The 24,369-nt window shown below is 43.8% G+C and overlaps 1 protein-coding gene across 3 annotated transcripts in view; it reads left to right on the top strand.

Moving 5' to 3' along the window:
* The window catches only part of pola1 (polymerase (DNA directed), alpha 1), a 144,758-nt gene that overhangs the window by 97,357 nt on the left and 23,032 nt on the right, over nt 1-24,369 (top strand). For 2 of the 3 annotated variants that reach the window (XM_035415335.1, XM_035415334.1), the window contains exons 34-35: nt 1,643-1,774; nt 14,218-14,334. In XM_035415335.1, coding sequence (XP_035271226.1) covers nt 1,643-1,774; nt 14,218-14,334 — 249 coding nt within the window. The remainder of the gene's footprint in view (nt 1-1,642; nt 1,775-14,217; nt 14,335-24,369) is intronic. The other variant, XM_035415336.1, reaches the window with a different exon arrangement.

Below are 24,369 nucleotides of genomic sequence, written 5' to 3'. Positions count from 1 at the left end.
TTGGGATGGTGTTCTTCGGATTAAAAGGCTCACCCTTTTCCCTCCATACATAGTGCTGATCATTATGGCCAAACAGTTCAATTTTTGACCAGAGAACTCTCCTCCAAAAGGTTCGGTCTTTGTCCTGGTGATCACCCGCAAACTTCATTTTGGCTTTTTTATGCCGGTCTTGGAGTAGGGGCTTTTCCTTGCGCGACAGCCTTTCAGGCCATGGCGATGTAGGATTCTCTTAATGGTGGATGTAGATACTTTGGTACTTGATGCCTCCAACTCCTTCACCAGTTCCTTTGTTCTTGTCTTGGGGTTCAGTTGAACCTTTTGGACCAAAGTTTGTTCAGCTCTGGGAGTAAATTTGTGCCTCCTTCCTGAACAATGCAGTGTCTGTGTCTGTATTTGCATACAATTGTTTATACAGATGCTTGTGGTACCTTCAATTGTTTGAAAATTGCTCCTATGGAGGAATTGGGCTTGTGGAGGTCCACAATTCTTTTTCTGAGGTCTTGGCTGAGTTGCTTGGATTTTCCCATGGTGTCAAGGGCAAAAAGGCAGTGGCTCTAAAGGTAGGCCCTTAAATACTCCCCGTTAACTCCTAATTATGACAATTGGCCAATCAGAAGCTTCTAAAAAGTCATTGCATCAATTTATGGAATCTTCCAGACTGTTTAAAGAGACAGTCAACTTGATGTATGAAAACATTTGACCCGCTGGAATTCTGATATAGTGAATTAAAACTGAAATAACCCTGTCTCTAATCGATTGTTTGACCTCTGATGTGAACATAGTAGATGCCCTGATTGATTTGCTAAAAGTAATGTATGGTAACATGAAACGTGCGGAGTTGTGAAAAACTGAATATCTTTAGCGTAGGTGTATGTAAACTTTTGGCCTCGTAAATCGATGCAAAATGAATTATAAGGTAAACCACTTCATGTTCAACCAGATGCATTTTCCATTTCCATCTGCTTGCACACATAGCAAGCAAGAAAAAATTAAATAGCCTTCAGTCAGTCCACAAATGGTCCTACTAGAATGTTCTTTAATGCGAGTAAAAGGTTTGGCTTCACTAAAGTGGACAGAAAGAACAGTTTTGGCTGCTATGTTGAAAAATTTAGAACAATTTCCAGCTTGAGGTGTGTGCGTACGTGCGTGCTTGCACAGCTGATTGTTTTAATGATGTGCTGCTTGTGTGTGTTTGTGTCTGTGAGTGTGTGTCTGTGAACGTGTTCGTGAGTGTTTATAATTGTAGAGTTTGTGGTCCTGTTAATGGAGAGGCCCTGCTGTAATTCAGAAAGTATTGCCGTTGTGAGGGGCAGAAATGGCCACCATGTTGGAATCCCTTTCTCCTTCTGTTGCTAATGATGTTGTGCTCTGGGGGAGCCAGACAGCAGGTGGAAATGTGCACTTTAAACTCTGTTTTTGTTTTCCCTCATTCAGTCTTGTGACAAGGGGGCACACAGGTAGTTCAGCCTTGCTGTCCGGTAATACAAAGCAGTGGCGCACCAGCACTTGCATGGAGGCGTGTGCAAGTATTTGTGTGCGTGTGATTGCACTAGCGTGTTACTGTTAGCTGTGTTGTCTGCGATACTTCCTGTCCCATTGAGCGTGGCCAAGGCGCTGGTATTAATGTCCTTTCCTGTCCTAGGGGTCGATGGTGGAGCCAAGCCTGCTGCGGTGCTGTCATATCCCATGCGGGGGCCATCCCATCGAGCACCTCGTTCAGATCAGTAACAAGCTCATTTTGGATATCCGCCATCACATTCACAGATATTACAGTGTGAGTATATGATCACTTTCACTTGCACCACAGCACAGGTACTTACGACTTTCACAGATAATACAGTGTGAGTACCTTATACTTTCACAGATAATAGTGTGAGTACCCTACACTTTCATAGATAATACAGTGCAAGTAATTGTCACTTTCATGGGTAATACAGCATGAGTATTTTTTTTTTTTTCCCCCACCGCCACCACCCCCAGAGTACATAGTTTACACATAATTATCTTTTACATTTGCACATTACCATTTATAATGAGTTCTCCTAAACAGAGCATGGGTAAACTGGGATGCAACTAGAGAGTTAATCAGGGTAATCTTACCATAGATTGTCAAATGTTTCCCTTTCCATGGTTGCAAAATTTTATCTATTTTAGTAAGTTTATTATTGAAGTTGATTCATTCATATTTTTGGGGATGTGAATACCGAGTATGTCAACTGATCCATTCTTTCTAATCCTTTGATATTAATATTTGATCTTATCTTTATTGCAAGTATTTCAATTGCCATAATAAACAAGTATGGTGATAGAGGGCAGCCTTGTTTTACGCCCCTTGACAATGTAATATTCTCTGAAAAATAACCATTATTTATAACTTTACATGTGGGGTTGCTATACATGACTTTGACCCATTTTATTAGAGATTCACCAAAGTTGAAGAATTATAGGCATTTGTAAATAAAATCCAGGCGCACTTCATCAAAGGCTTTATCAAAGTCTGCTATGAAAATTAAGCCGGCTTTCTTTGACGTCTCATAATGCTCTGTAATTTCAAGCAGTTGTCTTATATTGTCCCCCATGTATCGCCCCTGTAAAAAGCCTGACTGGTCAAGGTGGACAATATCCGACAGGACCCTTTTAATACGATAGGCTAAACATTTTGCTAATATTTTAGCATCACAACACTGAAGTGTAAGAGGCCTCCAATTTTTTTAAGTAAACTGGATCTTTATATTGACCGTTGGCCTCTTGTTTTAATAATAGATCAATTAAACCTTCTTGTTGAGTATCAGAGAGTATACCCTTATCATATGAATAATTAAAACATGTAAGCATGAGTATTTACCACTTTAACCAATCCTACAACATGAGTTCTTGCCGCTTTCAGATATTCTACTGTGCAAGTACTTAACTCTTTCACAGTGATAGAGAATGGGTGCTTACCGCTTTCACAGATACTAAAGCATGAGTGCTTATCATTTTCAGAGATGCTACAGCCAGAGTATTTTCCAGTTTGACAGGTACTATTGCATGAATACTTTGCTCATTCCCCACCACATCAATTAACTGTTTGCCAACTGCTGTAAATTGTTAGATTGGTATTATATGACAACGCTGGAAGAACAGTTAAATGCAGAAGTTTTCGGACAGTGACAATTATGTTGTTTTAGCTCTTTACTCTAGCACATTAAATTTGAAATAATTAATGTGAAGTTAAAGTGCAGTCTCCCAGCTTTAATTTGAGGGTATTTACATGCATATCGGATGATCCGTGCAGGAACTACTGCCCTTTTTTACACAGCCACTCCATTTTATGGGAGCAAAAGTAATTGGACAGTTGGCTGCTGAGTTCTTTCTTTGCCAGCTTTCATACAGAAGAAAGCTAACGAAATGAGTTGATTCTAGGCACGGAATATGCTTTTTGAGTTTGTGTCACAGTACTTCTGCATTTAAATGTAGATGTAGTTAATCGTACCTGCCTGTAATTCAGTTAGTTCCTCTGTGTATTTAAGAGCATGTTGAAAAAATACTCCTCGCTCCCATACTGGCCTTCAGTAATGATTTGTACTGTTTACTCTTGTAAGGAAGGAATCCCCATGCACGCTAGTACACAGACACACACAAAGTAATGACTCTGGGGAGCGGCTGTAATGTGGGGTGACATTTACACTGCTTTGTTTGCTGTTTGAGTTGGAAAGATTGAGCTGCCCGGGAAACGCAAGCAGTACTGTGTGTAGCTGGGGGGGGGGGGGGGGGGGGGTATAGCAAGGTAATGCTGGGCCGGTGGTGCATAGTTCCATGTTCCGTCGGCACTATTGGTGCAATCCGGCCTCATGTTTTGCCCATGTTTTAGTGTTCCACTCAAACTGTGTATGCTTCCCAGGCTTCTGTACAGTGTAGTCCCTGTGTGCGTGCGCGATCATGCATGTATGCGCGCATGTGTGTGCGAGAACTTGCCCTCTTTGGCTGCGTGTCACTGTGACAGAAAGAAAAGAAAATTAATCAGGATCAACCAATCACAAATCTGAGAGAGTGACGGACTGCCCTGGCCCGCCAATCAGGCCCATGGGAGGGTGTAATAGGAAGCACGTACAAATCAGAACTCCAACAGAGCTGTATTTCCTCCAGTGCTTTGGAGCCTCTTTGTTCAGATAATACATGCTGTTTGTTTATTACGCTTTTAAATGGATTTCAGATGCTGCCCAGCAGCCCTGCATCCACAACGCCCCCACCGGTGCCCTGCTGGGCCCACAAATGCTTGCATTTATGTTGCCTTTCTGATGACTTCATGAGCTGAGCCAAGTTCTGTGCCAGCGTTTCTCTCAATTCACCCCATTTTGTTTTGTCCACCTGTACAGTGAATGAGAAGAGTGTTTTATTTATTGAGTGGATAAGTGCAAAAATGTGACCGTGCAACCTGTCTTCAAGGGGGAAGTGCAGACACTGTGTGTGTGTCTTTGTGTTACCTGAGGAACCTGGTTCAGTTCTCTGATGATGTGTGTGAGGATGTGGGATTGGAACGTTTTGGTTCTGATATATGGATGGTGGTTCTGTCAGGCGTTGTGAAATTGTAAATTGTGGAATTCAAATACCCAACCAACAAATTGAGCTTTGGGAATGTTCTGTGTGTATCTGGAAACAAAATTCACTTGATGTTCCTTTGAGATTTACTGTGGTGGAAGGATATCGGATACATATTTGAGATTTAATTTGATTCACAGATTTAATTTTCTAATTATGGTATCAAAAAATAATACACCGAATTGTCATTATCCGCATAATTTAGAACATTCTATAAGGATTATAAGGAAAAAGTTGTCTGTACCATTGCATGGTTCAAAATGACAGTCTGAAAGGAGGGCAAAAATTGGCACTGATTGCAAGTTTCTCAAAGTAGTTATGACGCAAATCTCAATCATGCATTTTAGTCCATAAGACTATTATTTGCGGAGTATTTCAGGAAAGTCTGAGACATCAAGGGAATTTTGTTGCTGAATTCATACAGAATATTGCTTTGCCACTTCAAAGCATTCAGCTGAGTCCTGGTGTCTGCATTTACATACCTGTTATTTTGTAACTTCAGTATCCGGCAAGCATGACTTAACAACTTGCCCTCTTTCCTTATGTAAGATTTCAGTGGTTGGTCATACCTTTGCAAAATCGTGGTGTCTGTGGTCGCTAAAGAAATAAGAGAATTCGGCACGGTTTTCAACTTTTTCCAATGTTTAAAAGACAGTTGCCGGCTAGATATCATTGATGTAACTATTTAGATCATTATTCATACTGCATACATGTCGCTTTCTAGAATTTGGTGAACATTATTTCAATCAGAAAACTAAATGAATTGTACTGTTGCTCCAAGAATTTGCCTCAATATATACCGTTTGGACGTATCAGTGTGCAAACCGCTTTTGCCATCACTGAGCAATGCTCAATATCTAATGACACTGAATTTCTATTATTAAACGCTATACTTTAGGGACGACTTTTTAAATGAAGTGCAAAGTTAAAAATGCTGTCACTCCCCAATTTATTTAGTTAAAAATGCAGGCACCTCAACCTTCTGGACGCTATCGAAAACTAATCAGAGCTATTTTGATTGTTTAGCATTGATGACAATAGCCATATTTGTAAAAGTACATGACTATGTACAGAATTAGTACTGTTGTGATCCCAGAATGTGATTAAATTGAAACCATGGGGGTTGTGTCTAAATATTGTCTGAGCAGATATCATTTAATTGTAATGATTTAACCCCTTAGCGCACATGCCAAATCTGGCCAATCCTTGCCCATTTAGGGGGTACCCTATTTAAAGCTTTATAACTCCAAATGTGAACACCACAGATACTTGAAAAATGGCTTAAACCAAGCAGGACATTTGTACCATTTACAATACTAGCTTAGATTACTTTATATTCATAATTTTGGAAGAAATAAAGTGCCACACATGCAATTGTCTAGGCAAAAAATCTGAAATGAATTTACTCTTTTTTAGTTCACAATGAAATACTGAGAGATTGCATATATACAGCAAGTTAAACTATACATGTCCTGGATCAAAAACTTCTTAACCACAAGTTCATAAAATCTAAGGGTGGATATGTAGAACTACTAAATAACAAAGCAAAATAATAATAATAAAGCAAAAACTAAGCAGTGTACCCAGCGTCTCCAAATCTACCCAAAATGTCTAAATTATGCATTGCTGTAAATCACAACATGTTCACGTATTTCACTACAAATCAACTGTTTTTACTCAAGAAACTCACTGTTGCATCATTTTCAAGTGGGAATTACAAGCTTTCTGTCAGTACAGTGGTCTAAAATAGCTAGGGGTCCAGAAACATATCCAAAATCTCTCCAAAAAGGAATATAATACTTTTTGTCCATTGTAAAGCATATAAATGAGCCCCTTATGAAGGTTTAAGATGAAACATTGTTATCAAATTTAAACATAATGCAAAAATATTGTTACACAATGCTGTACATTACCTAAATGTGTAATAATTAACTCTTGTATGTATTTCTATTCTCTGTACAATTTTCAACCGTCCACCACGTTTTGGCAATGTCCAAACACTCTCGTCATCACTGTTGCACAAAAACTACTAGACTACCAACGAACGCTTACATTAAAGTGTGAAATATCCACATTATATAATACCACTAACCTATTTAAAGACACTCAATTTCAAAAATAACGTATATAACCGAAGTATTTTGAGCAGTAATACTTACATAGCAATGATGAAATCTAATCTGTTTTCAGTAGATGGAGACAGAGACAGGAAATCAGTGATATAGTTCTATCCGCTCCTGTCTTACACCAGAAAACGGTGTCAGCTAGGTCTATCAGAAAACATATGGCTTAGCTATGCTCAGAAGTCCTCAATAATAATAGTATTTTCCAAGAAATTCCGAAAAATAGTTGACAACGTTTCGTTAGCAGCGTCTTTGTTCTACTGCTACCACAGAGTGAATGCGCAATTGAATGCAATGATAAGAACATTTCCGGTTACGCTGACCTATAAAACGCTATTCCAAAAGCAAAATTAGACATGTTATACATCATTAGAAAGCTTGTACTCTCACCTACTAAATAAATGAATTGTTAATCAAGCCAGACTGTACTAAAAAGGGGGACAACGCCGTAAACACGTGTGGTATTACACACAGCTGTTTTGGAAGATACCCAGGCATCACAAATGTGCGTATATTTCACAAAGGGATTGTCCAAGACAATATATGACCACTCAGTCTCAAAAGGGACACCTCTACGCGTAAAACCAACGGCAAGGTTGTATATTTATTCAATATTTAGTCCCAGATATTGACTATAGAATGACATGGTATCATTTTTAAAAACTTTTTCTCGTTTATTTCGTTATTCAGTGAGCAGCGTTTTCACTGCTGTATGGGCATATCTTAGGGCTATTGTCGGGTTTATCTTGTTGCTATGACGGAATATGATTTTTTAGTGGTGAAATAATATTTTTATGAATGCCCAGATAGACAATATTGTCCATTATGTCATGGGTGGGGGGTGTAGTTGCAGATGAGACTGCAGGGAGGGGGTGTGTGTTAAATGAATGACCAGAGCGACAATGGTGGCGCTGCGAAACTCCATATTCGGCAGAGTTGTCGTGTATCGTCTACTAATGAAACTGTTTTTAACTCATACTTTGGTTGCAGTAGCACTGAATGTCTGAGTTCAGTAATCTGGGCACGACGGCGTGCCGACCACTAGGGGCTTTGTGCTAAGAGGTTAAAAGTGCATGTATTTAACATGTTGCCGTTTCAAAAGGAGCAGTGGCCCCGGCAGGGGGAGCCCTGCCGAGTGAATGACACAAGGCACCTTCAGAAGCTTTTGGTCTTTTGGGTATTAATACCTGAAGCCCCAAGGCATCCGGATTCTGGATCCACACTGGACTTCTATGACAAGGCCTTGTTTTGGGCCCATACCCGCTGGCAAATTTGTGAATGGCTCCACGTTTGAGCACACAAACACATTTACACCTGCTTATTAGTACTTGCATGGGAGACTTGTCAATGTAGCCACTTCATAGCCTAACGCCACCTAGTTCTGTTATAGGACGAAAAAAATCACTGTAAAAACAGGGCAAAGCTTCTGCTGGATGCGTCTTTAAATGTATTGCAATGTAAAACTAGCTTGTGTAGCTGTAGATAAAACTGGTTTTCTGGCTGCATTCATCATTAGAAAGCTATCTTAAAAAGCTGCAGGACATTGTAGCAGGTAATCCTGACACCTCCTTCACCCACACCCAGGATTTGGACCAGTAGCCTTTGGGTGTAATGTCAACCAACTTTGTGTAGGACATCCCCCCCTAATATCATACATATCAGAAGGGGGAGCGTCGCTTAGCTGCAGAGAAATCAATTATAGCCATCAATGCATCCATCCATGGTGAAGCGTTAGCCCCCCCCACCACCCACCCACCCAACCAATTTGTCCATTTGTCAGGAGGTGTGAAACAGCTGCTGGCCGTGAATGCTAACCAACCCCCCCCCCCCCATGTCAGTCTCCTCCCGTTTCTCTCTGAGCTTCAGTGGACAGAGCACACCCACCCCCACCCCCCACATCAGCACTCGCTTAACTGAAGAGGGGTAATATTCTGTAATTAAGGATTCCTTTCAGTTCAGGAAGGGGACAAACAGGGCTGTTTGTTCTGTGTGTTGGAGGATAAAAAGTGAGGGGGGGAGGGGGGAGCGTGCATGGTTACAGATTGTAAGCCTGTGTTTGTTGAGTATCCAGTGGAAACACACAGAAGCATTAATCAGAAGAGAAATTACTGCCGTCGCCACCTCTACCCTGCCGCCATTATCAATTTGCAGCTCTCTGGAGACAAAGCAAATATAAATTTTGTGGGGTTTCTTTCTCACTCAATCTCTCTCTCTCTTTCTCTCTCTACTCTGTCGCTTCTCTCTCTCTTTCTCTCTCTCTCTCTTTCTCTGCTCGCTCGCTCGCTCCATCTCTCTCTTCATCATTTGTTCCCTGACTCCAGCATCTCTGGTGAAATAACAGCGTGGCACAAAAGCCCCATATTTACCTAGTTCTAATGTCGGTTGCCATGGTGTTTAACAAATTATTGCAATTATGTTCCCCAAGCGGGTCACCCTTGGTAACTGCCTGGAAGGAAAGGGAAAAAAAGAGGGGGAAAAAACAGGTGATAATCCTGTTTTGAACAAAAGGTCAAATTGCTGAATAGAAAGCCGTGATTAACTGGAAGATGTACAAAGTGGACTTATTTCTCCCCATTCAGAATCGCTCCATGATGGACTGGGGGGGAGGCAGGCGAATAAGTGCATCTGTTGATTGCTTAAGTACAAAGAAGTGAGAAGCCGCTGTCTCAGGCCCTTTCACTGGGCCTGCGTAATCGCGCCCTTTTTTACAGCCGTGTGCCCACCGGAGCTGCCTGAGAGAAGCAGTGGAACGGGGGCAGTTGTGCGGAGGGTGGGGGTGGGCAGGGATGGAGGTTCAGCGCAGAATTCCTACAGCAGAGGTGTTAAGCGGCTGGAATGCCAGCGCTCCATTTTGCAGAAGATCCCTCTCCCCAGATGTCATAAGCTGCTAACTGCCCAAACAATGTGGCCCTGGTTTGCTTGACATTGATGATTTATTTCACTTTTTGGTGTCTGGTGAAGTGGGGCTTGCCCGATGCATATTGGGTTAGGCAGCCCTCCCGCGACGCTGAGCAGGAATAAGCGGTTTAGATAATGGATGGATGGATAGTGTAGTGAGGTTTTCTGTATGAAAAAAATACGGATTTGAGGGGCGGTGCCGCGGTCAGGGTTTTTCCTGGCTCAGAATAGGGCTTAGGTGGTGGCTTTATGTGGCAGCGACTGAGGACGGTCCAGCTTTACTGCCATCGTCAGACGTGTTGTCTTCCTATATTTTTCTACATTTACAATGTAAAGAATTGTGTGGAAAATATAACCTATACTGAAAGATTTAAGCATTGTAAGGATTTGAACAACTACATGAATAGTTTTATTTGGAAATGCATGTCTTGAAATGCATTTCATTTTTGTCAGAAAAAACTTGCAATATTATAGTTATTTATTATAATAACTATATTATAATATAGGGTGCAATATTAATTAACCATGTAATTCAGACCAATGAATCCAAATGCCAGCTTACTGTATTGTACTGTATTATTTTTTATGAATTCACTCAACCAATACTGTCACTGGTCTCACTTGTTCCCTACTCATTCCATTGTAAAGAGATCGCATATTTGCAGACTATTAGAGTATATTTCGGATATTTTCATGGAATTAGTCATTTATAAATGTATGTTAAAAGTTGGGTGATGTGGCATAAATAAACCAACAGTTGTCCTATAAAGACACAAAACCACAAAAGTTTATGAAGGTAGGCGGTTTCTGTGGAAAATCATGTCTGTTTCATTATTTTATGCAATTAAGCAGATTCTACTATAGTTAATTTAGCATGTGGTTGTGCATAAACTTGAAAGCAGTCAAAACTTTAAATACTTGAAATGCAGTATCATTCATCACAAAATTGTTCAGTAAAATCACAGACCATCTGTAATCGTTTTATAGTGTTTTTGTGTGATTTTGTATTTATACGCGTCTTTAAAACACTTAGGTGGCCCACCTAAGACATTTAAATGCAGAAAAGCCTGGAGGTGCAAGAGAGGGGAAGAGTGAGGAATAGGAGGAACTGGGGGCGATGGTGTGGGAGAGGAGGAGACGGAGCAGGGGGAGGGGAGGGGGCGGAGTACTGGAGGAGTGATTGGGAGAATCGGGGGAAGAGAATGTATGTTGGGGAGGAGGGGGAGAGATGAGTTTTCCAGTCGTTAGCTCTCAGCATCAGGCCTCAGCTTTGCTCAGTGTTTGGTTAAATTATGTGGAATTCATTTGACTCCTTCAGATGTGGCTGTGTTCACTCTGTGCAGAATCGACTGGTGTAATTATGCAATTATAAAGCTTTATCCTGCTCCTTCTCCACACAACCAGCCGTTAGCCAGGGATTGTGGGAATTGATTTATCTTCCTTTTTCCTGTCCTCCTGAGATTCATACAGTTCCTTCAGGTCTCAACTGTCATCACTGTAGCCCACAGTGTGAAATTGTGGAGCAGGGTGTGAGTAATCTCTTCCTCAATGTGTGTACACTATGAGTAATGGGTGCAGGAGAGTTTTGGAGGAAAGAGTGTGATAAGCAGTGTAATGGGTGGAGCTGTGTAAGAGTTTGGTGGAGCTGTGTGAGTGTAGGAGGGTGGAGCAGTATGAGTGTAGCGGATGTTGCAGTGTGAGAGTAGTAGGCGGTGCAGTGTTGGAGTAGTGGGTGGTGCTGTGTGAGTAGTCGGTGGTTCTGTGAGTAGTGGTGGTGCAGTGTGAGAGTTAGGTGGAGCAGTGTGAGTGGTGGGTGGTGCAGTGTGAGAGTAGTAGGTGGTGCTGTGTGAAAGCAATGGGTGGTGCTGTATGAGAGTAGTAGGTGGAGCAGTGGGTGGTGCAGTGTGAGAGTTAGGTGGAGCAGTGTGTGAGTGGTGGGTGGTGCAGTGTGAGAGTTAGATGGAGCAGTGTGTGTGTAGTGGGTGGTGCAGTGTGAGAGTAGTAGGTTGAGCTGTGTGAGAGTAGGGTGGAGCAGTGGGTGGTGCTGTGAGAGTAGAGGGTGGTGCTGTAAGAGTTGTGGGTGGAGCAGTGTGAGAGTAGTAGTTGGTGCTGTGTGAGTGGTGGGTGGTGCAGTGTGAGAGTTAGGCGGAACAGTGTGTGTGTGGTGGGTGGTGCAGTGTGAGAGTAGTAGGCTGAGCTGTGAGTAGTCGGTGGTTCTGTTAGTTATGGGTGGTGCTGTGTGAGAGTAGTGGGCGGTGCTGTGCGAGTAATGGGTGGAACAGTGCGAAAGAAGTAGTTTGTGCTGTGTGGGTGGTGCAGTGTGTGAGTGGTGGTTGGTGCTGTGTGAGAGTAGGGTGGAGCAGTGGGTGGTGCTGTGAGTAATGGGTGGAGCAATGTGTGAGTGGTGGGTGGTGCAGTGTGTGGTCCTGTGAGAGTAGTAGGTGGAGCAATATGTGAGTTGGGTTGACCTGTGGGTGGTGCTGTGTGAGAGTAGTGGGTGGATCAGTGTGTGTGTGGTGCGTGGTGCTGTGTGAGAGTAGGGTTGAGCAGTGGATGGTGCTGTGTGAGAGATCCATTGGGTCTGTGTTCATCTCCATGGCCTACACCTTGTGGAAATGGTGGAATGAGGTGGGGGGGGGGGGGGGGGGGGGGGGGGTTTTTTTATTTATTTTAAATTATTTTCTATTTTCGACCTCAGGGCCTCCTCAGTGTGTCAGTGCGTGTGTGAGGGGAGTGTATCAGTGTCTTTGGGGAGTGTGTCACTTTGTAAAGTCAGGACTATATTCGTGTGTGCATGTGTCTTGTTCAGAGGGGTTCAGTGCCACTGTGTGTATCTCCATGTTATGATGAAATCATGACTCCACCCTTGTGAGTGTCACCATGAGCCACTTAGCAACAGCAGTCATTTGATCTGGATGTTCTGAGTGATTCTGGGTCAACGAGTTCTCCTTCTCCATTACGGCTGAGGCAGGAGGGCATGTTGGGTAATTCTCCCTCGCTCTGTCATCCGCACTGAGTGTGCCTGGGTCCCAACGACTAGGGGCCCCAACAAGTGGGGGGCCCCCAATGCAGCCTTACCCTCACAAGTAACCCCACCCCACATCCCCATTCTGGTTCACGCTTCTCTTCTCCTCTCCCTCTCCTCTCACTCCTCTCTCTGCCTCCCCCTATCCCTTCCCCTCCCAAAATAACCTCACTCCCACACGCCGCATCCGCTGTGGGCGGGGCTTCTGCGGCTCTAATTAGTTCCTGGTAGGGTAGTGTGTTTTTAATGACACAGTAACGAGTGAAGGGCCTAATTACTAGCGCTAGTGGCTGACTGTAAGCGGGAGGGGGAGGGGCGCAAAGTGGTGAGCTGGAGCCGGAGACTCGCAGCTGCGTAGGAGGGGGCGGAGCATGGTGTCCGCCCGCTCGCCTCTCCCCCAGCCTGCGGAAACGGGCAATCGGCAGTGCCCGCTGGTCTCCGGAGCGATGCCATGTTTGACCGTTGGAGGATTTTCGCCTCCTCGCTCTCTCTTGTGTGGGCGTCCCGCAGCCCATGGGAACGGTGGGGGTTGATTTAGCACGGGCCCCTGCTGAACACAAAGGGGTCCTTGGCCAAACAAGGGCCCAGATAACATAGACACACACTGCACAAAATTAAAACTAAACACCACGCATATGTCAGGATTCAATTACAGCCCCCACGCAAACCCCCCCCCCCCCCCCCCGAATTTCTTTATCCTGAGGCTCTGAGCTTAATTATCCAAATAAACTCATGCACCAGACAAAAGACACCTCTCACCCACATCCCCCACCCCTCCACCCCCACTGGGGAAATGGCAGTGGCAGGATTAATTGGGAAATTAAAAATAGGGGCATGTAAGGCGCAGGTCTGATATTGTTCCTGGCCTTGGGACAATGGCGCTGGTGAGCGTGTCTGTTTGAGCGGGCGGGCCCTATGATAACGGCTCACAAAAGGCCCTCAAATGAAGACTACAGGTGGGATCGGCTTCAAAGAGACTCTCTAGTGTTAATCAGCTCACACAGGAAGCCGAGTACAAATTGCATTACCCCGCTGTCTCATAGCTCCCATGTTTATGGGCGGCGTGGGTGTAGCAGTAGTGTTTGCCTGTACCCTAGTGCACACACCCCAGGACAACGGCTCCCCCGCTGTCGGCAGCTAAGGAAAGCAATACCGGGTTTAATGGTTTAATCTAAGCGCGTTTGCTTTTCTCACATTTATTGGGACCCTAAGAATCATTGTGAGTTAAGATCCTTGAAGCTTAAATGATCTCTTAAGTGGACAGATTGGGGGGGATTGCGGCGGGGGATGGGGATGTGGGGGGGGGTGGGGGGCGGGGGTTCGTTCCCTTGCATTGAGAATTCTTACTGCTAATCATTCAATGGTGGTAAAACATTTTGTAGTACATGGTGTGACTGAATCTGTGAGATGAGGGGAAGGGGTCGAGGGGCACGTTTCGGTGAGGTTTTCCAGCAGTCGCTTCGGATTGCACGTTTTGGCCCACCGTGCTTTTGCCTGTCCTTGAAAATGAAACAATAGCAGTGATCCCATAAAAAAGCACCAAATGTAAAACAAAAATAATAATGAATGAATAATATCTGTCTCTCTCAGGGCTGGCTGGTGTGTGAAGATCAGGCGTGTCAGAACCGGATCCGCCGTTTGCCCGCGGCGTTCACCCGGACCGGCCCAGTCTGTCCGGCTTGCACAAAATTCACACTTCGTCCTGAGGTACGCCCCCCTCCTTCCCCTACAGCAGGCCAAAGGCGCAGATCGCTCTCAATTTAGGCAGGGTTCTCAGGAGGCTGCAGATCAATCTTTCTCCAGGTGATGGCGCTGTGGAGCTAATTAAAACCCTGTCTCAGTCTCCTGCCACTGCTCTGTCTGAGCGCTACACTTCTTATCTTTCTCTCTCTTTCCCTCCCTTTCCAGTTTCACTCTGTCATCACTGCCAAGAGCATGACTTAGGCTGACTTAGGCTGGTTAAACATCTTTGTCATCATCATCATCTTCTATGTAATTAAATGTTTGTCAGCATCCCATGCCATTCTACAGCCTTCTCTCCCTTTGGACCAGCGGGGCTTTTAGTTTGTCCCTGTTGGTCCTGGTTCCTAGTGGCACTAAGGAAGTATTTGGCCGCTGGTCTACATCTTTCCCCTCCCCCCCACCTTCACGGTCTCACTTTGTTGTTTTTTTTATATATCTCTCTTTCTTCTTATTTCTCCTTTGGGCTCAGCTGTGGCGACAGGTTGAAGCCCAAAAGGCCGATTTGGCTTGTCACCATAGCCACTTACACGTCTGCTCCCTCTCCCCTCCGCTGGCGAGACAGCAGTTTAAACTGCCAGCTGAATAAAACAGCCCCTTCCCCTCCCACGTCTGTCTGTCTGTCTGTGCTCCCCCTACGGGCAGAGAGACAGTGACCACTATTGTCTCTGCATTAAAGGGGAGAGGAATGCCTCTCTCTCTAATTGGCCAGTAATTTAGAGGAGTTACATACAGGTGCAATTTGTAATATTTTCAGTAAATTAAATTTTTTTTCTGTCTCTCTCTGCCTCTGTCTCTTGCTCTCTGCCCCTTCCTGCTCTCTCTTTTTTCTTTTCTCTCTCTTTCTCTCCCTCTCCACCCAAATTGCTCTTATTCCCTGTTGCCCTCTGCTTTCTTCTCTACTTTTCTTTCTCATCTTTCCTTCTCTTGCCATCTCTCTCCATCCCTCTTTCCTTCTTCCTTTCATCCCTGATTCCTGTCATCTTCTCCTCCTTCCCCCATATCTCCCTGTTTTTTTTTCTTTCCCTATTTTTCTCTCTCTCCCTCCCTTTCTTTCTCTCACCTGTATCTCCCTCTACCTTACTCTGATCACTCTCATCCTCTATCTCTCCCCCTTTCTTTCCCTTTCTCCCTTTCCCTCTCTATTTCCATCTCTCACTCCTCTCTTTTTCTCTCCCTTTCTTGCTCCCTCTCTCATTCCCCTTCTCTCTCTCTCTCTCTCTCCCTCTCCCTCTCCCTCCCTCTCCTCCCCCCTTGCTGTTATTGATGTGCGATCAGCCGCCCATTAGGGTTTCCTTTTTCCCCTCTAGTGGAAATTGCAGCATGTTAATTTTCACACAAATTACAGCAATAGCAGGTATCTCTATTTGCTGCATTATAGCAGGAGCAATCAGCGATAATTGAGTGCCTTTCAAAGGGAGCCCGGTGAATTCACTCCAATTCAAAGCCAGTCCATTTATCGCCTAATCGCTCTTTAAACACTGAATTTCTGGAACAAAAATTCTTGTCATAATTTTGCTTAAGTGTATTTGGAAATCACAGTCCTTTGAGCAAGGATAATTGAAATCAAATCCTTTTCACTGGAGCTGACATTTCTACATTTCCCCAATTGAAATTAATTTCAAAAATTGAGCATGAATATCTTCAAATAGCAGGCAATTATACCTTTCAATGGGGAGAAATTATGTGCACAAAAAAGTGGAGACATCAGCAAGCGCTTCAGTTAAATGTCTTTGTTTCCCACTGTGTTTGTCTTGTAAAGATTTACATATATTGACTCGTTATGCGACCTTGCGTTGTGGATAGCCTCCCTTTTTCATTTCAGCCCATTAAAATTAACTAAAATTGGAAGGTTTTTAGTTAAGCTTCATCAGAACTGTTTGGATTTTTTCCTTTTTTTCGCCTGCAGCTGTGGAGAGTAGCGAGACTGGCGGGGCTAACCCCTCCTTTGCCGCACTGCAGGAAACGGCACTCTGACAGCCCACTCTCAGGTCCAAACCACACTGTTCTGACAGCCCACTCTCAGGTCCAAACCACACTGTTCTGACAGCCCACTCTCAGGTCCAAACCACACTGTTCTGACAGCCCACTCTCAGGTCCAAACCACACTGTTCTGACAGCCCACTCTCAGGTCCAAACCACACTGTTCTGACAGCCCACTCTCAGGTCCAAACCACACTGTACTGACAGCCCGCTGACAGGTCCAAACCACACTGTTCTGACAACCCACTCACAGATCCAAACCACACTGTTCTGACCGCCCACTCTCATGTCCAAACCACACTGTTCTGACAACCCACTCTCAGGTCCAAACCACACTGTTCTGACAACCCACTCACAGGTCCAAACCACACTGTTCTGACAGCCCACTCACAGGTCCAAACCACACTGTTCTGACAGCCCACTCACAGGTCCAAACCACACTGTTCTGACAACCCACTCACAGGTCCAAACCACACTGTTCTGACAGCCCACTCACAGGTCCAAACCACACTGTTCTGACAGCCCACTCTCAGGTCCAAACCACACTGTTCTGACAGCCCACTCTCAGGTCCAAACCACACTGTTCTGACAGCCCACTCTCAGGTCCAAACCACACTGTACTGACAGCCCGCTGACAGGTCCAAACCACACTGTTCTGACAACCCACTCACAGATCCAAACCACACTGTTCTGACCGCCCACTCTCATGTCCAAACCACACTGTTCTGACAACCCACTCTCAGGTCCAAACCACACTGTTCTGACAACCCACTCACAGGTCCAAACCACACTGTTCTGACAGCCCACTCACAGGTCCAAACCACACTGTTCTGACAGCCCACTCACAGGTCCAAACCACACTGTTCTGACAACCCACTCACAGGTCCAAACCACACTGTTCTGACAGCCCACTCACAGGTCCAAACCACACTGTTCTGACAACCCACTCACAGGTCCAAACCACACTGTTCTGACAGCCCACTCACAGGTCCAAACCACACTGTTCTGAAAACCCACTCTCAGGTCCAAACCACACTGTTCTGACAACCCACTCACAGGTCCAAACCACACTGTTCTGACAGCCCACTCACAGGTCCAAACCACACTGTTCTGACAGCCCACTCTCATGTCCAAACCACACTGTTCTGACAACCCACTCACAGGTCCAAACCACACTGTTCTGACAGCCCACTCACAGGTCCAAACCACACTGTTCTGAAAACCCACTCTCAGGTCCAAACCACACTGTTCTGACAACCCACTCACAGGTCCAAACCACACTGTTCTGACAGCCCACTCACAGGTCCAAACCACACCATTCTGAATACCCATTCACAGGTTCAAACCACACCACCACTCACAGGTCCAAACCGCACCACTCTGTAACCGCACATGCACAAGTCCAAGCTACACCACACCATCAACACAGACACCGACAGGTCCAAACTACACCACAACATTCTTGGTCCAAACCATGCGACACCCAAACTGTGCTGCAGCACACAATGCAACCCAATCCACTCTGTATCTTGCATAGCAACGAAGCCTGTGACGCACTGCACACTAACTCAAACCGCAAAAAGCAAACCAAAAGCGCACGTGAGTCCAACCATACGCTTCAGCATAACAGAAACTCCACAATAACTCAGCTTTTTAATTTTGTCTTGTCAAGAAGAACCCCCACCCCCCCGCTTGGTCGAATTGTTCTTGCGCAGTGTGTAGGGTGGGGAGAGCCCTGGTAACCTCACCCCTCCCTCCCTGGGTGATGCAGTGACATGTAGGGCCACACCCTGGGAGACATCACAGGCTTTGTCAGTACCCTACTGTGGTGTGCTGAGTGAGTAGCCTTTTTTCTTTTTTTGGGAAATAGAACTCATTTTTTGCTCTATTTGCAACAAAAAACTGCAAAATAGCATTGATATGATATGACTGATATGAGTTAAGGTGTTAACCTATTCTGTTTGGGCCCTTTGTGTTTGTTGTCTGTAGTGTAAATGTGATTTTCGCTCTGCAGCAGAGGGCTGCTCTCTGGGTGTTCTGGCAGCTTATGGTGGGCTTCTGAAATGGCAGAGCAGCAGAGACAGCATGTGTCTGAACAGATGGTGTTTTCGTTGACGCGGTGTGGCCTGTGTGCTCGTCACAGAGGCAGCGTCCGCTGCCGTTTTGCCTGCGTGCTCTCCTTTTCCCAGCACATTTTGAGCTGTGCTGGTATTTCCGTGCCAGCGAGGCAAGCAAGTTCTTTCTGCAGGGTTTCTCTGCCGGGCTGGGTTGTGGTACTTCTTCTGCCGAACTGGAGATATTTTCCTTCAGCCTTCTTTGGACTCTCATCTTTCTATCCTTAAACCCCCACTTCCTTTTATCTCCCCTTGTCTCTTCCCCCGTTTCCCTCTCCCTTGCCGTCGGTTTTCTATTTCAGTTCCAATTAGCCATTTTGCCATGACAACAATACCTTCGCATTGCCAGACAAATCAAGTGTTTTGGGAAAACAATAAAATATCATAAAATACAAGTGCCAAAGGAAAAGCATTATGTCACGACACACTGGGCAGAGAGATAGCAAGCCAATCAATATCAATACATTGCTGAATCGTAGTTCACGGAAGAGGCTTCATTGTCAAAAGGGGCATTAATATCTCTCCATAATAACCACCCAGTATGTCGTGCAACTGAGTACACAAACGGCTTGCTTACATGTACAAAGAATAGGTAATTGACATTACCACAACGCAGCTGCAGGAAGACGCTACCAGCTTCTGGGCATGGCGTCTTCGTCCGGTTGCCCTCCGCATCGACGACGGCGTTCGAGGGTCACGAAAGCGGTCACGCTAGCGGTCGCTAGCCAGCGTTAGCTGCGTCCAGCTTCGTTGGTTCTGGTTTTCTAAAAGGTTCTAAAATGTTCTTCGGCTATTGGGTTGTGCCGTATGGTTGATTCAATTGAATGACGGTAAACTTGGTTTAATACGCAAAAGGTAGAGCTATGAGAGGTACATGGAATCCTTAGTCGTGCCTTCTTCAGGACGCGGCCATCTTGGTCCTTCGATCAGAGCAAAACTTCTTCTCTTGCGCCAGAACCCAGAGTGGTAAATAAGGAATTCACCCCGCCCCACTTCCGGGTCTCAAGGTCAAACCACTTTGCAACATACATCATCAAACATTGTCAAAAATCATTCAATTGCACATCAAGTAAGCCGGAGACATTTATGAACCCACTAATTCTAAAAGTGGGATTTTAGCTAAAAGAAAGTAAATAACAATAGGCTTATCTAGGACCTGAGATCTAGTAGCACTCTTAACTAGATAACGTGGTGATCTCTTAAAGGGAAATGGCACGTCCGTAACAATTAGTCTGTCTTAAAAACTACACAATATTTAATTGGAACAAAATCTTGAATGAAAGGAAAGTAAATTAGGTAATATTCTAAAGCAAAAGAACAAAGTTCCTCTTTGTCTCTCAATTCAGTTAAATTCAGAATGGGTTATTGGCATGAAATGCAAGCGAGTAAATGTGCCTAATCGTAACTTATTAGTAATAGTGTATTTTAAAAAGTATGTATTTTAACCATGAGAGGTAGATTGTTATAATTTATAATACTTCTTATGCCAGCATAATATTGCAGACTTTAATGTTTAAAAAAAATAAAAATAAAGGTAGATACATTTTCTTTCATATTATTTATGTATCATTCTCTTTAATTTGTTTTTGAAATATACTTTACATACTTAAAAATGTTTTTGGTTATTCGTTTGAGCAGTGAACTTTTCAGTAACACGCTACTGGCTGTCTTAAGAAACAAAGTGTCATCGAGTAAGAGTCAGACCGTCTTCCAAAACACCACGCCACTGATCATATTTACACATTATGTCACTTATGTCATTTACACATTATGTTTCTTAAAGGTGTATACTATGCAGGTTTTTTGTAGCCCTTCTAAACTCTATGTTTGTCTCCTCCTCCGTCCTCAACCCCACCCACACCCCGGTTGTGGACGTACCCTTGAGCGGTACAAGCAAAATATCAAACAAAGAGGTGAGGTGGTCCGTGATATTGAAAATAGCATTTTTAGCAACATGAATCATTCCATATAGATGGTAACAGTAATTAGGCACACTGCACACATAACGATCCTTTACACTGAGTGCTCCACCTAATGTGTGAGAACATCGTATGGTACTCCGTAGTGCAGCTATTTTGTGTGTTTCCTCCTTCGGCATTTAGCTATTCTGAACCTTTAGCTAGAAACTGGGATGTAAACATGAAATTGTGTGTGGAGTAAGTAACATTAGGAGGCCATTGGCACATTATTCCTAGCTAATACACAAAGTTATCTGTATCTTATTCAAATATTAGCCTCTTTATTTTCTCAAATACAACATGGTATGTATGTGTTCATGGCTATGGATAGCTGGTACTTCATGCATTCATGCAAATTGTAGCTACCGTATCTACAGTTGAGGCCAAGTTTACATACACCGAGGCTAAAGACATTCAAACTCAATTTTTCACAACTCCACACATTTCATGTTACCATAAATTTCCTGTGTCAATTAGGGTGTCTGCTTTATTTACATGAGAGGTCATTTCAAAATAATAGCTAAGAGACAGATTAATTTCAGCTTTTATGTACTATATCAAATTTTTAGTGGGTCAAAAATTTGCATACACTTTGTTAGTATTTGCTGGCATTGCCTTTTAATTGCTTAACTTGAATCAAACGCATGGGGTAGCCTTCCATAAGCTTCTCACAATACTTTGCCAGAATTTTTGCACATTCCTCCTGACAGAACTGGTGTAACTCAGTCAGGTTTGTGGGCCTTGCTCGGACATGCTTTTTCAGTTCGGTCCACAAATTTTCTGTAGGATTCAGGTCAGGGCTTTGTGATAGCCAGTTCAATACTTTCACTTTGTTGTCTTTAAGCCATTTTGTTACAACTTTGGAGGTTGCTTAGGGTCATTGTCCTGCTGGAAGAGCCATTTGCTACCAAGTTTTAACTTTCTTTCTGATGTCTTGAGGTGTTGCTTCAGTATTTCTAGATAATCCTCCTTCCTCATGATGCTATCTGTTTTCTGAAGTGCACCAGTCCCTTTCCCAGCAAAACACCCCTACAACATGATGCTGCCAACCCCATGCTTCACAGTCGGGATGGTGTTCTTCGGATTAAAAGCTTCACCCTTCATACATAACGCTGATCATTATGGCCAAACAGTTCAATTTTGGTTTCATCTGACCAGAGAGCACTCCTCCAAAATGCTTGGTCTTTGTCCTGGTGACCACCTGGAAACTTCATTCTGGCTTCTTTATGCCAGTCTTGGAGTAGGGGCTTCTTCCTTGCGCAACAGCCTCTCAGGCCATGGTGATGTAGGATTCTATTAATGGTGGATGTAGATACTTTGGTAAATGATGCCTCCAACTCCTTCAGCAGTTCCTTTGTCATTGTCTTGGGGTTCAGTTGAACCTTTCGGACCAAAGTTCGTTCAGCCCTGGGAGTTAATTTGGGCCTCTTTCCTGAACAATGCAGTGTCTGTGTGGTCCCAAGTAGGGTTGGGTCGATGTAAAAATTTTCATTTTCGGTTTGATATTAAGCCAAATAACGGATGGGACGGTAATACCACATGTGACTCAGCCGCTCCCGAATGGAACTGTCACGCCAATTTTGATCTGGGCTGCAAAAAATGATCCTGGTGAGGTAATGACATTCTAAAACAGCTGTTACAGCTGTAACGTTTCGTTACAGCGTCCGTTGCTATGCCGACGCTGCCAGCCTTGATACATTCTGTTGCGATAAAGATTCTAAGACAACTCGGCAATTTCTCTGGTTTAAGCCTGGTGCACACTAGAGGATTTTCAAATCTTAACCGATTTTAAAAACGTGGGAAACCACAGACATAATGACAGATTTAACCGATTTTTAATATTTTAATTGTACGAATGCATACACCAGACGATTCAGTCAACCGCACCACACACTTGGCGTTTATACTAAACAATTTCAGAGTGCCGATTCCAGGGACTTGGGATCTCACAGAAACTTGCATGATCAAACGTGACTTCAGAGCAAAACAAACATGGAGGCGGACCATCGTCTTCAGCTGGTTGCTCTTGTGTGTGCTGTGTTTTGCACCGAAAAAAAATACAAGAAAAAAACTTTTTTTTCGGCACTTGCACCTCCAAGATTTTCTAACTAGCCGAAATCATCGCAGATGACACCAATGCAAACATTGTGTGTGATTGGTCAGAAATTCAAGGTGGGCGTGATTTATTTTGTTTTATTTCCGCAAGCTGATTCCCCGTCTCCATGGAGACCACACTGCCGGCAACGTTACAATAATTACATATATACATAATACAATAATATTGATACATTTGTTGCTACGTGCAGTTGCCTAACCGCATCGAGTATAAAACTATTTAGTCCGCAGAGAACTTCGGTTTCGGCAAGCTGAAAAAAATTTGGTTGGTTGCGCTTCCCGGTCAGCTCGCTTTCATTGGCTATTGCGTGTTTCTGGTCAATATTCCATCGCTATTCTTTTGACACTACAGGATTTCAAGTCGTAAATATCGAACATGTTTGATATTTACAATTCGAGATCGGGGAGACTCCAATTCAGTCGGTAACATTAAAATTATGTCTGTAAACCCCTCACACTACAGGATCATTTTGGCAGATAATCGGTTCAGACCAGCCTCGAATTGGGAAGGGCGGACCCAAAATCGGCCCAATTATCCTCTAGTGTGGGGCCAGCATTAACGGGTTATTTTCCAGCCTGAAATGCGATCGTATTAGTAAATGGCTACATAGCCAACTACTTGCAAGTTAGATGACATATCTCCCTGGATATTAATTAAATGTTTTTTAACAGAAAATAATAATAATAAATGCAATTTTATCCACAGAAATGGCTATACAAAAAGGCAAAATAAATGTTGTGGTCGCGATCGCCGTTGCACACCACTTATACGGTGGTATGCACTTATAGCTAGCCACCGCTGCAGCATTTTCAGGAATATGGGAGCATGCAGCTGAAATCCTCTACGGAAAGCAACCTCACAGCGATCTCATCTACAATCAGTAGGCAGTGTTGTGCTTCACTACGTGGGCTTATTCCGCTCTTACAGCTCGTTTCCAGCCCAAACCATACCAAACCTTTGATTGGTCTACTGAAATTTGATCTCCTTGTTGCCGGCCTCGGCACTAAATTGCCTGTCAATCTTTTATTTTTATTTGCACTCAGACAGTAGTGGCTCCGTTTATTGGGATGGCAGGTATGCCATCCCGCCAAGTTATAAATAAACATAATATTATGTCAATCATGTTGTCATATTGCTTATTACTAATACAATACAAGTTGGATTTAGCGCCGTCGGCACAGGTTGCTGATGTAGGCTACTTTTTAATTTGCCAGAACGTCTCATAATGACAAATGCTGGTTCGTCAGTTCGCGTAAAATCAAACCGGTTTAAGCTTGTACCCTGGACCGGACCAGCAAAACCGGAAACCAACCCAACCTTAGTCCCAAGACATTTTATTTTTGCATACAATTGTTTGTGCAGATGCACGTGGTACCTTCAGTTGTTTGGAAATTGTTGTATTACATTGTTATATTCCTGATGTATAGAGTTGGAAATACATTTTTGAAATATTTCAGTATTTCAAGTTATGCTGTGTTTTATAATCAGTGAACCCCAACTTTGTTAGCTTTGTTAGTGAAGTTGGCTACATGTAGCTAGATAGCATGCGGTATCAAATTCACTTCCTTTGATTGAAATAAATGTCTAGACAGTTATGCTGTTTTATCATCAGTGAATCCTGATGAGGACAGAGTTTTTGTTTGCAACTTGGTTGGCGAAGTTGGCTACACATAGCTAGATAGCTTGCAATTCAGTTTCCAATTGAAATACATGCTGGCGACTTACCAAGCTAGCTAAGTTGCAACTATAAACAGTGACAGCATTTCCCTTAGGGAGGAAGAAATTTTAATGGGAGAACAGAATTCAATACAAAATCTCCCCAACCTTGGGC

The sequence above is a fragment of the Anguilla anguilla genome, chromosome 4 (assembly GCF_013347855.1).
Source record: "Anguilla anguilla isolate fAngAng1 chromosome 4, fAngAng1.pri, whole genome shotgun sequence".
In the NCBI taxonomy this organism is placed as follows: domain Eukaryota; kingdom Metazoa; phylum Chordata; class Actinopteri; order Anguilliformes; family Anguillidae; genus Anguilla; species Anguilla anguilla.
Note: the sequence above shows the minus strand (reverse complement) of the source record. Positions and strands in the feature narration are given on the sequence as shown.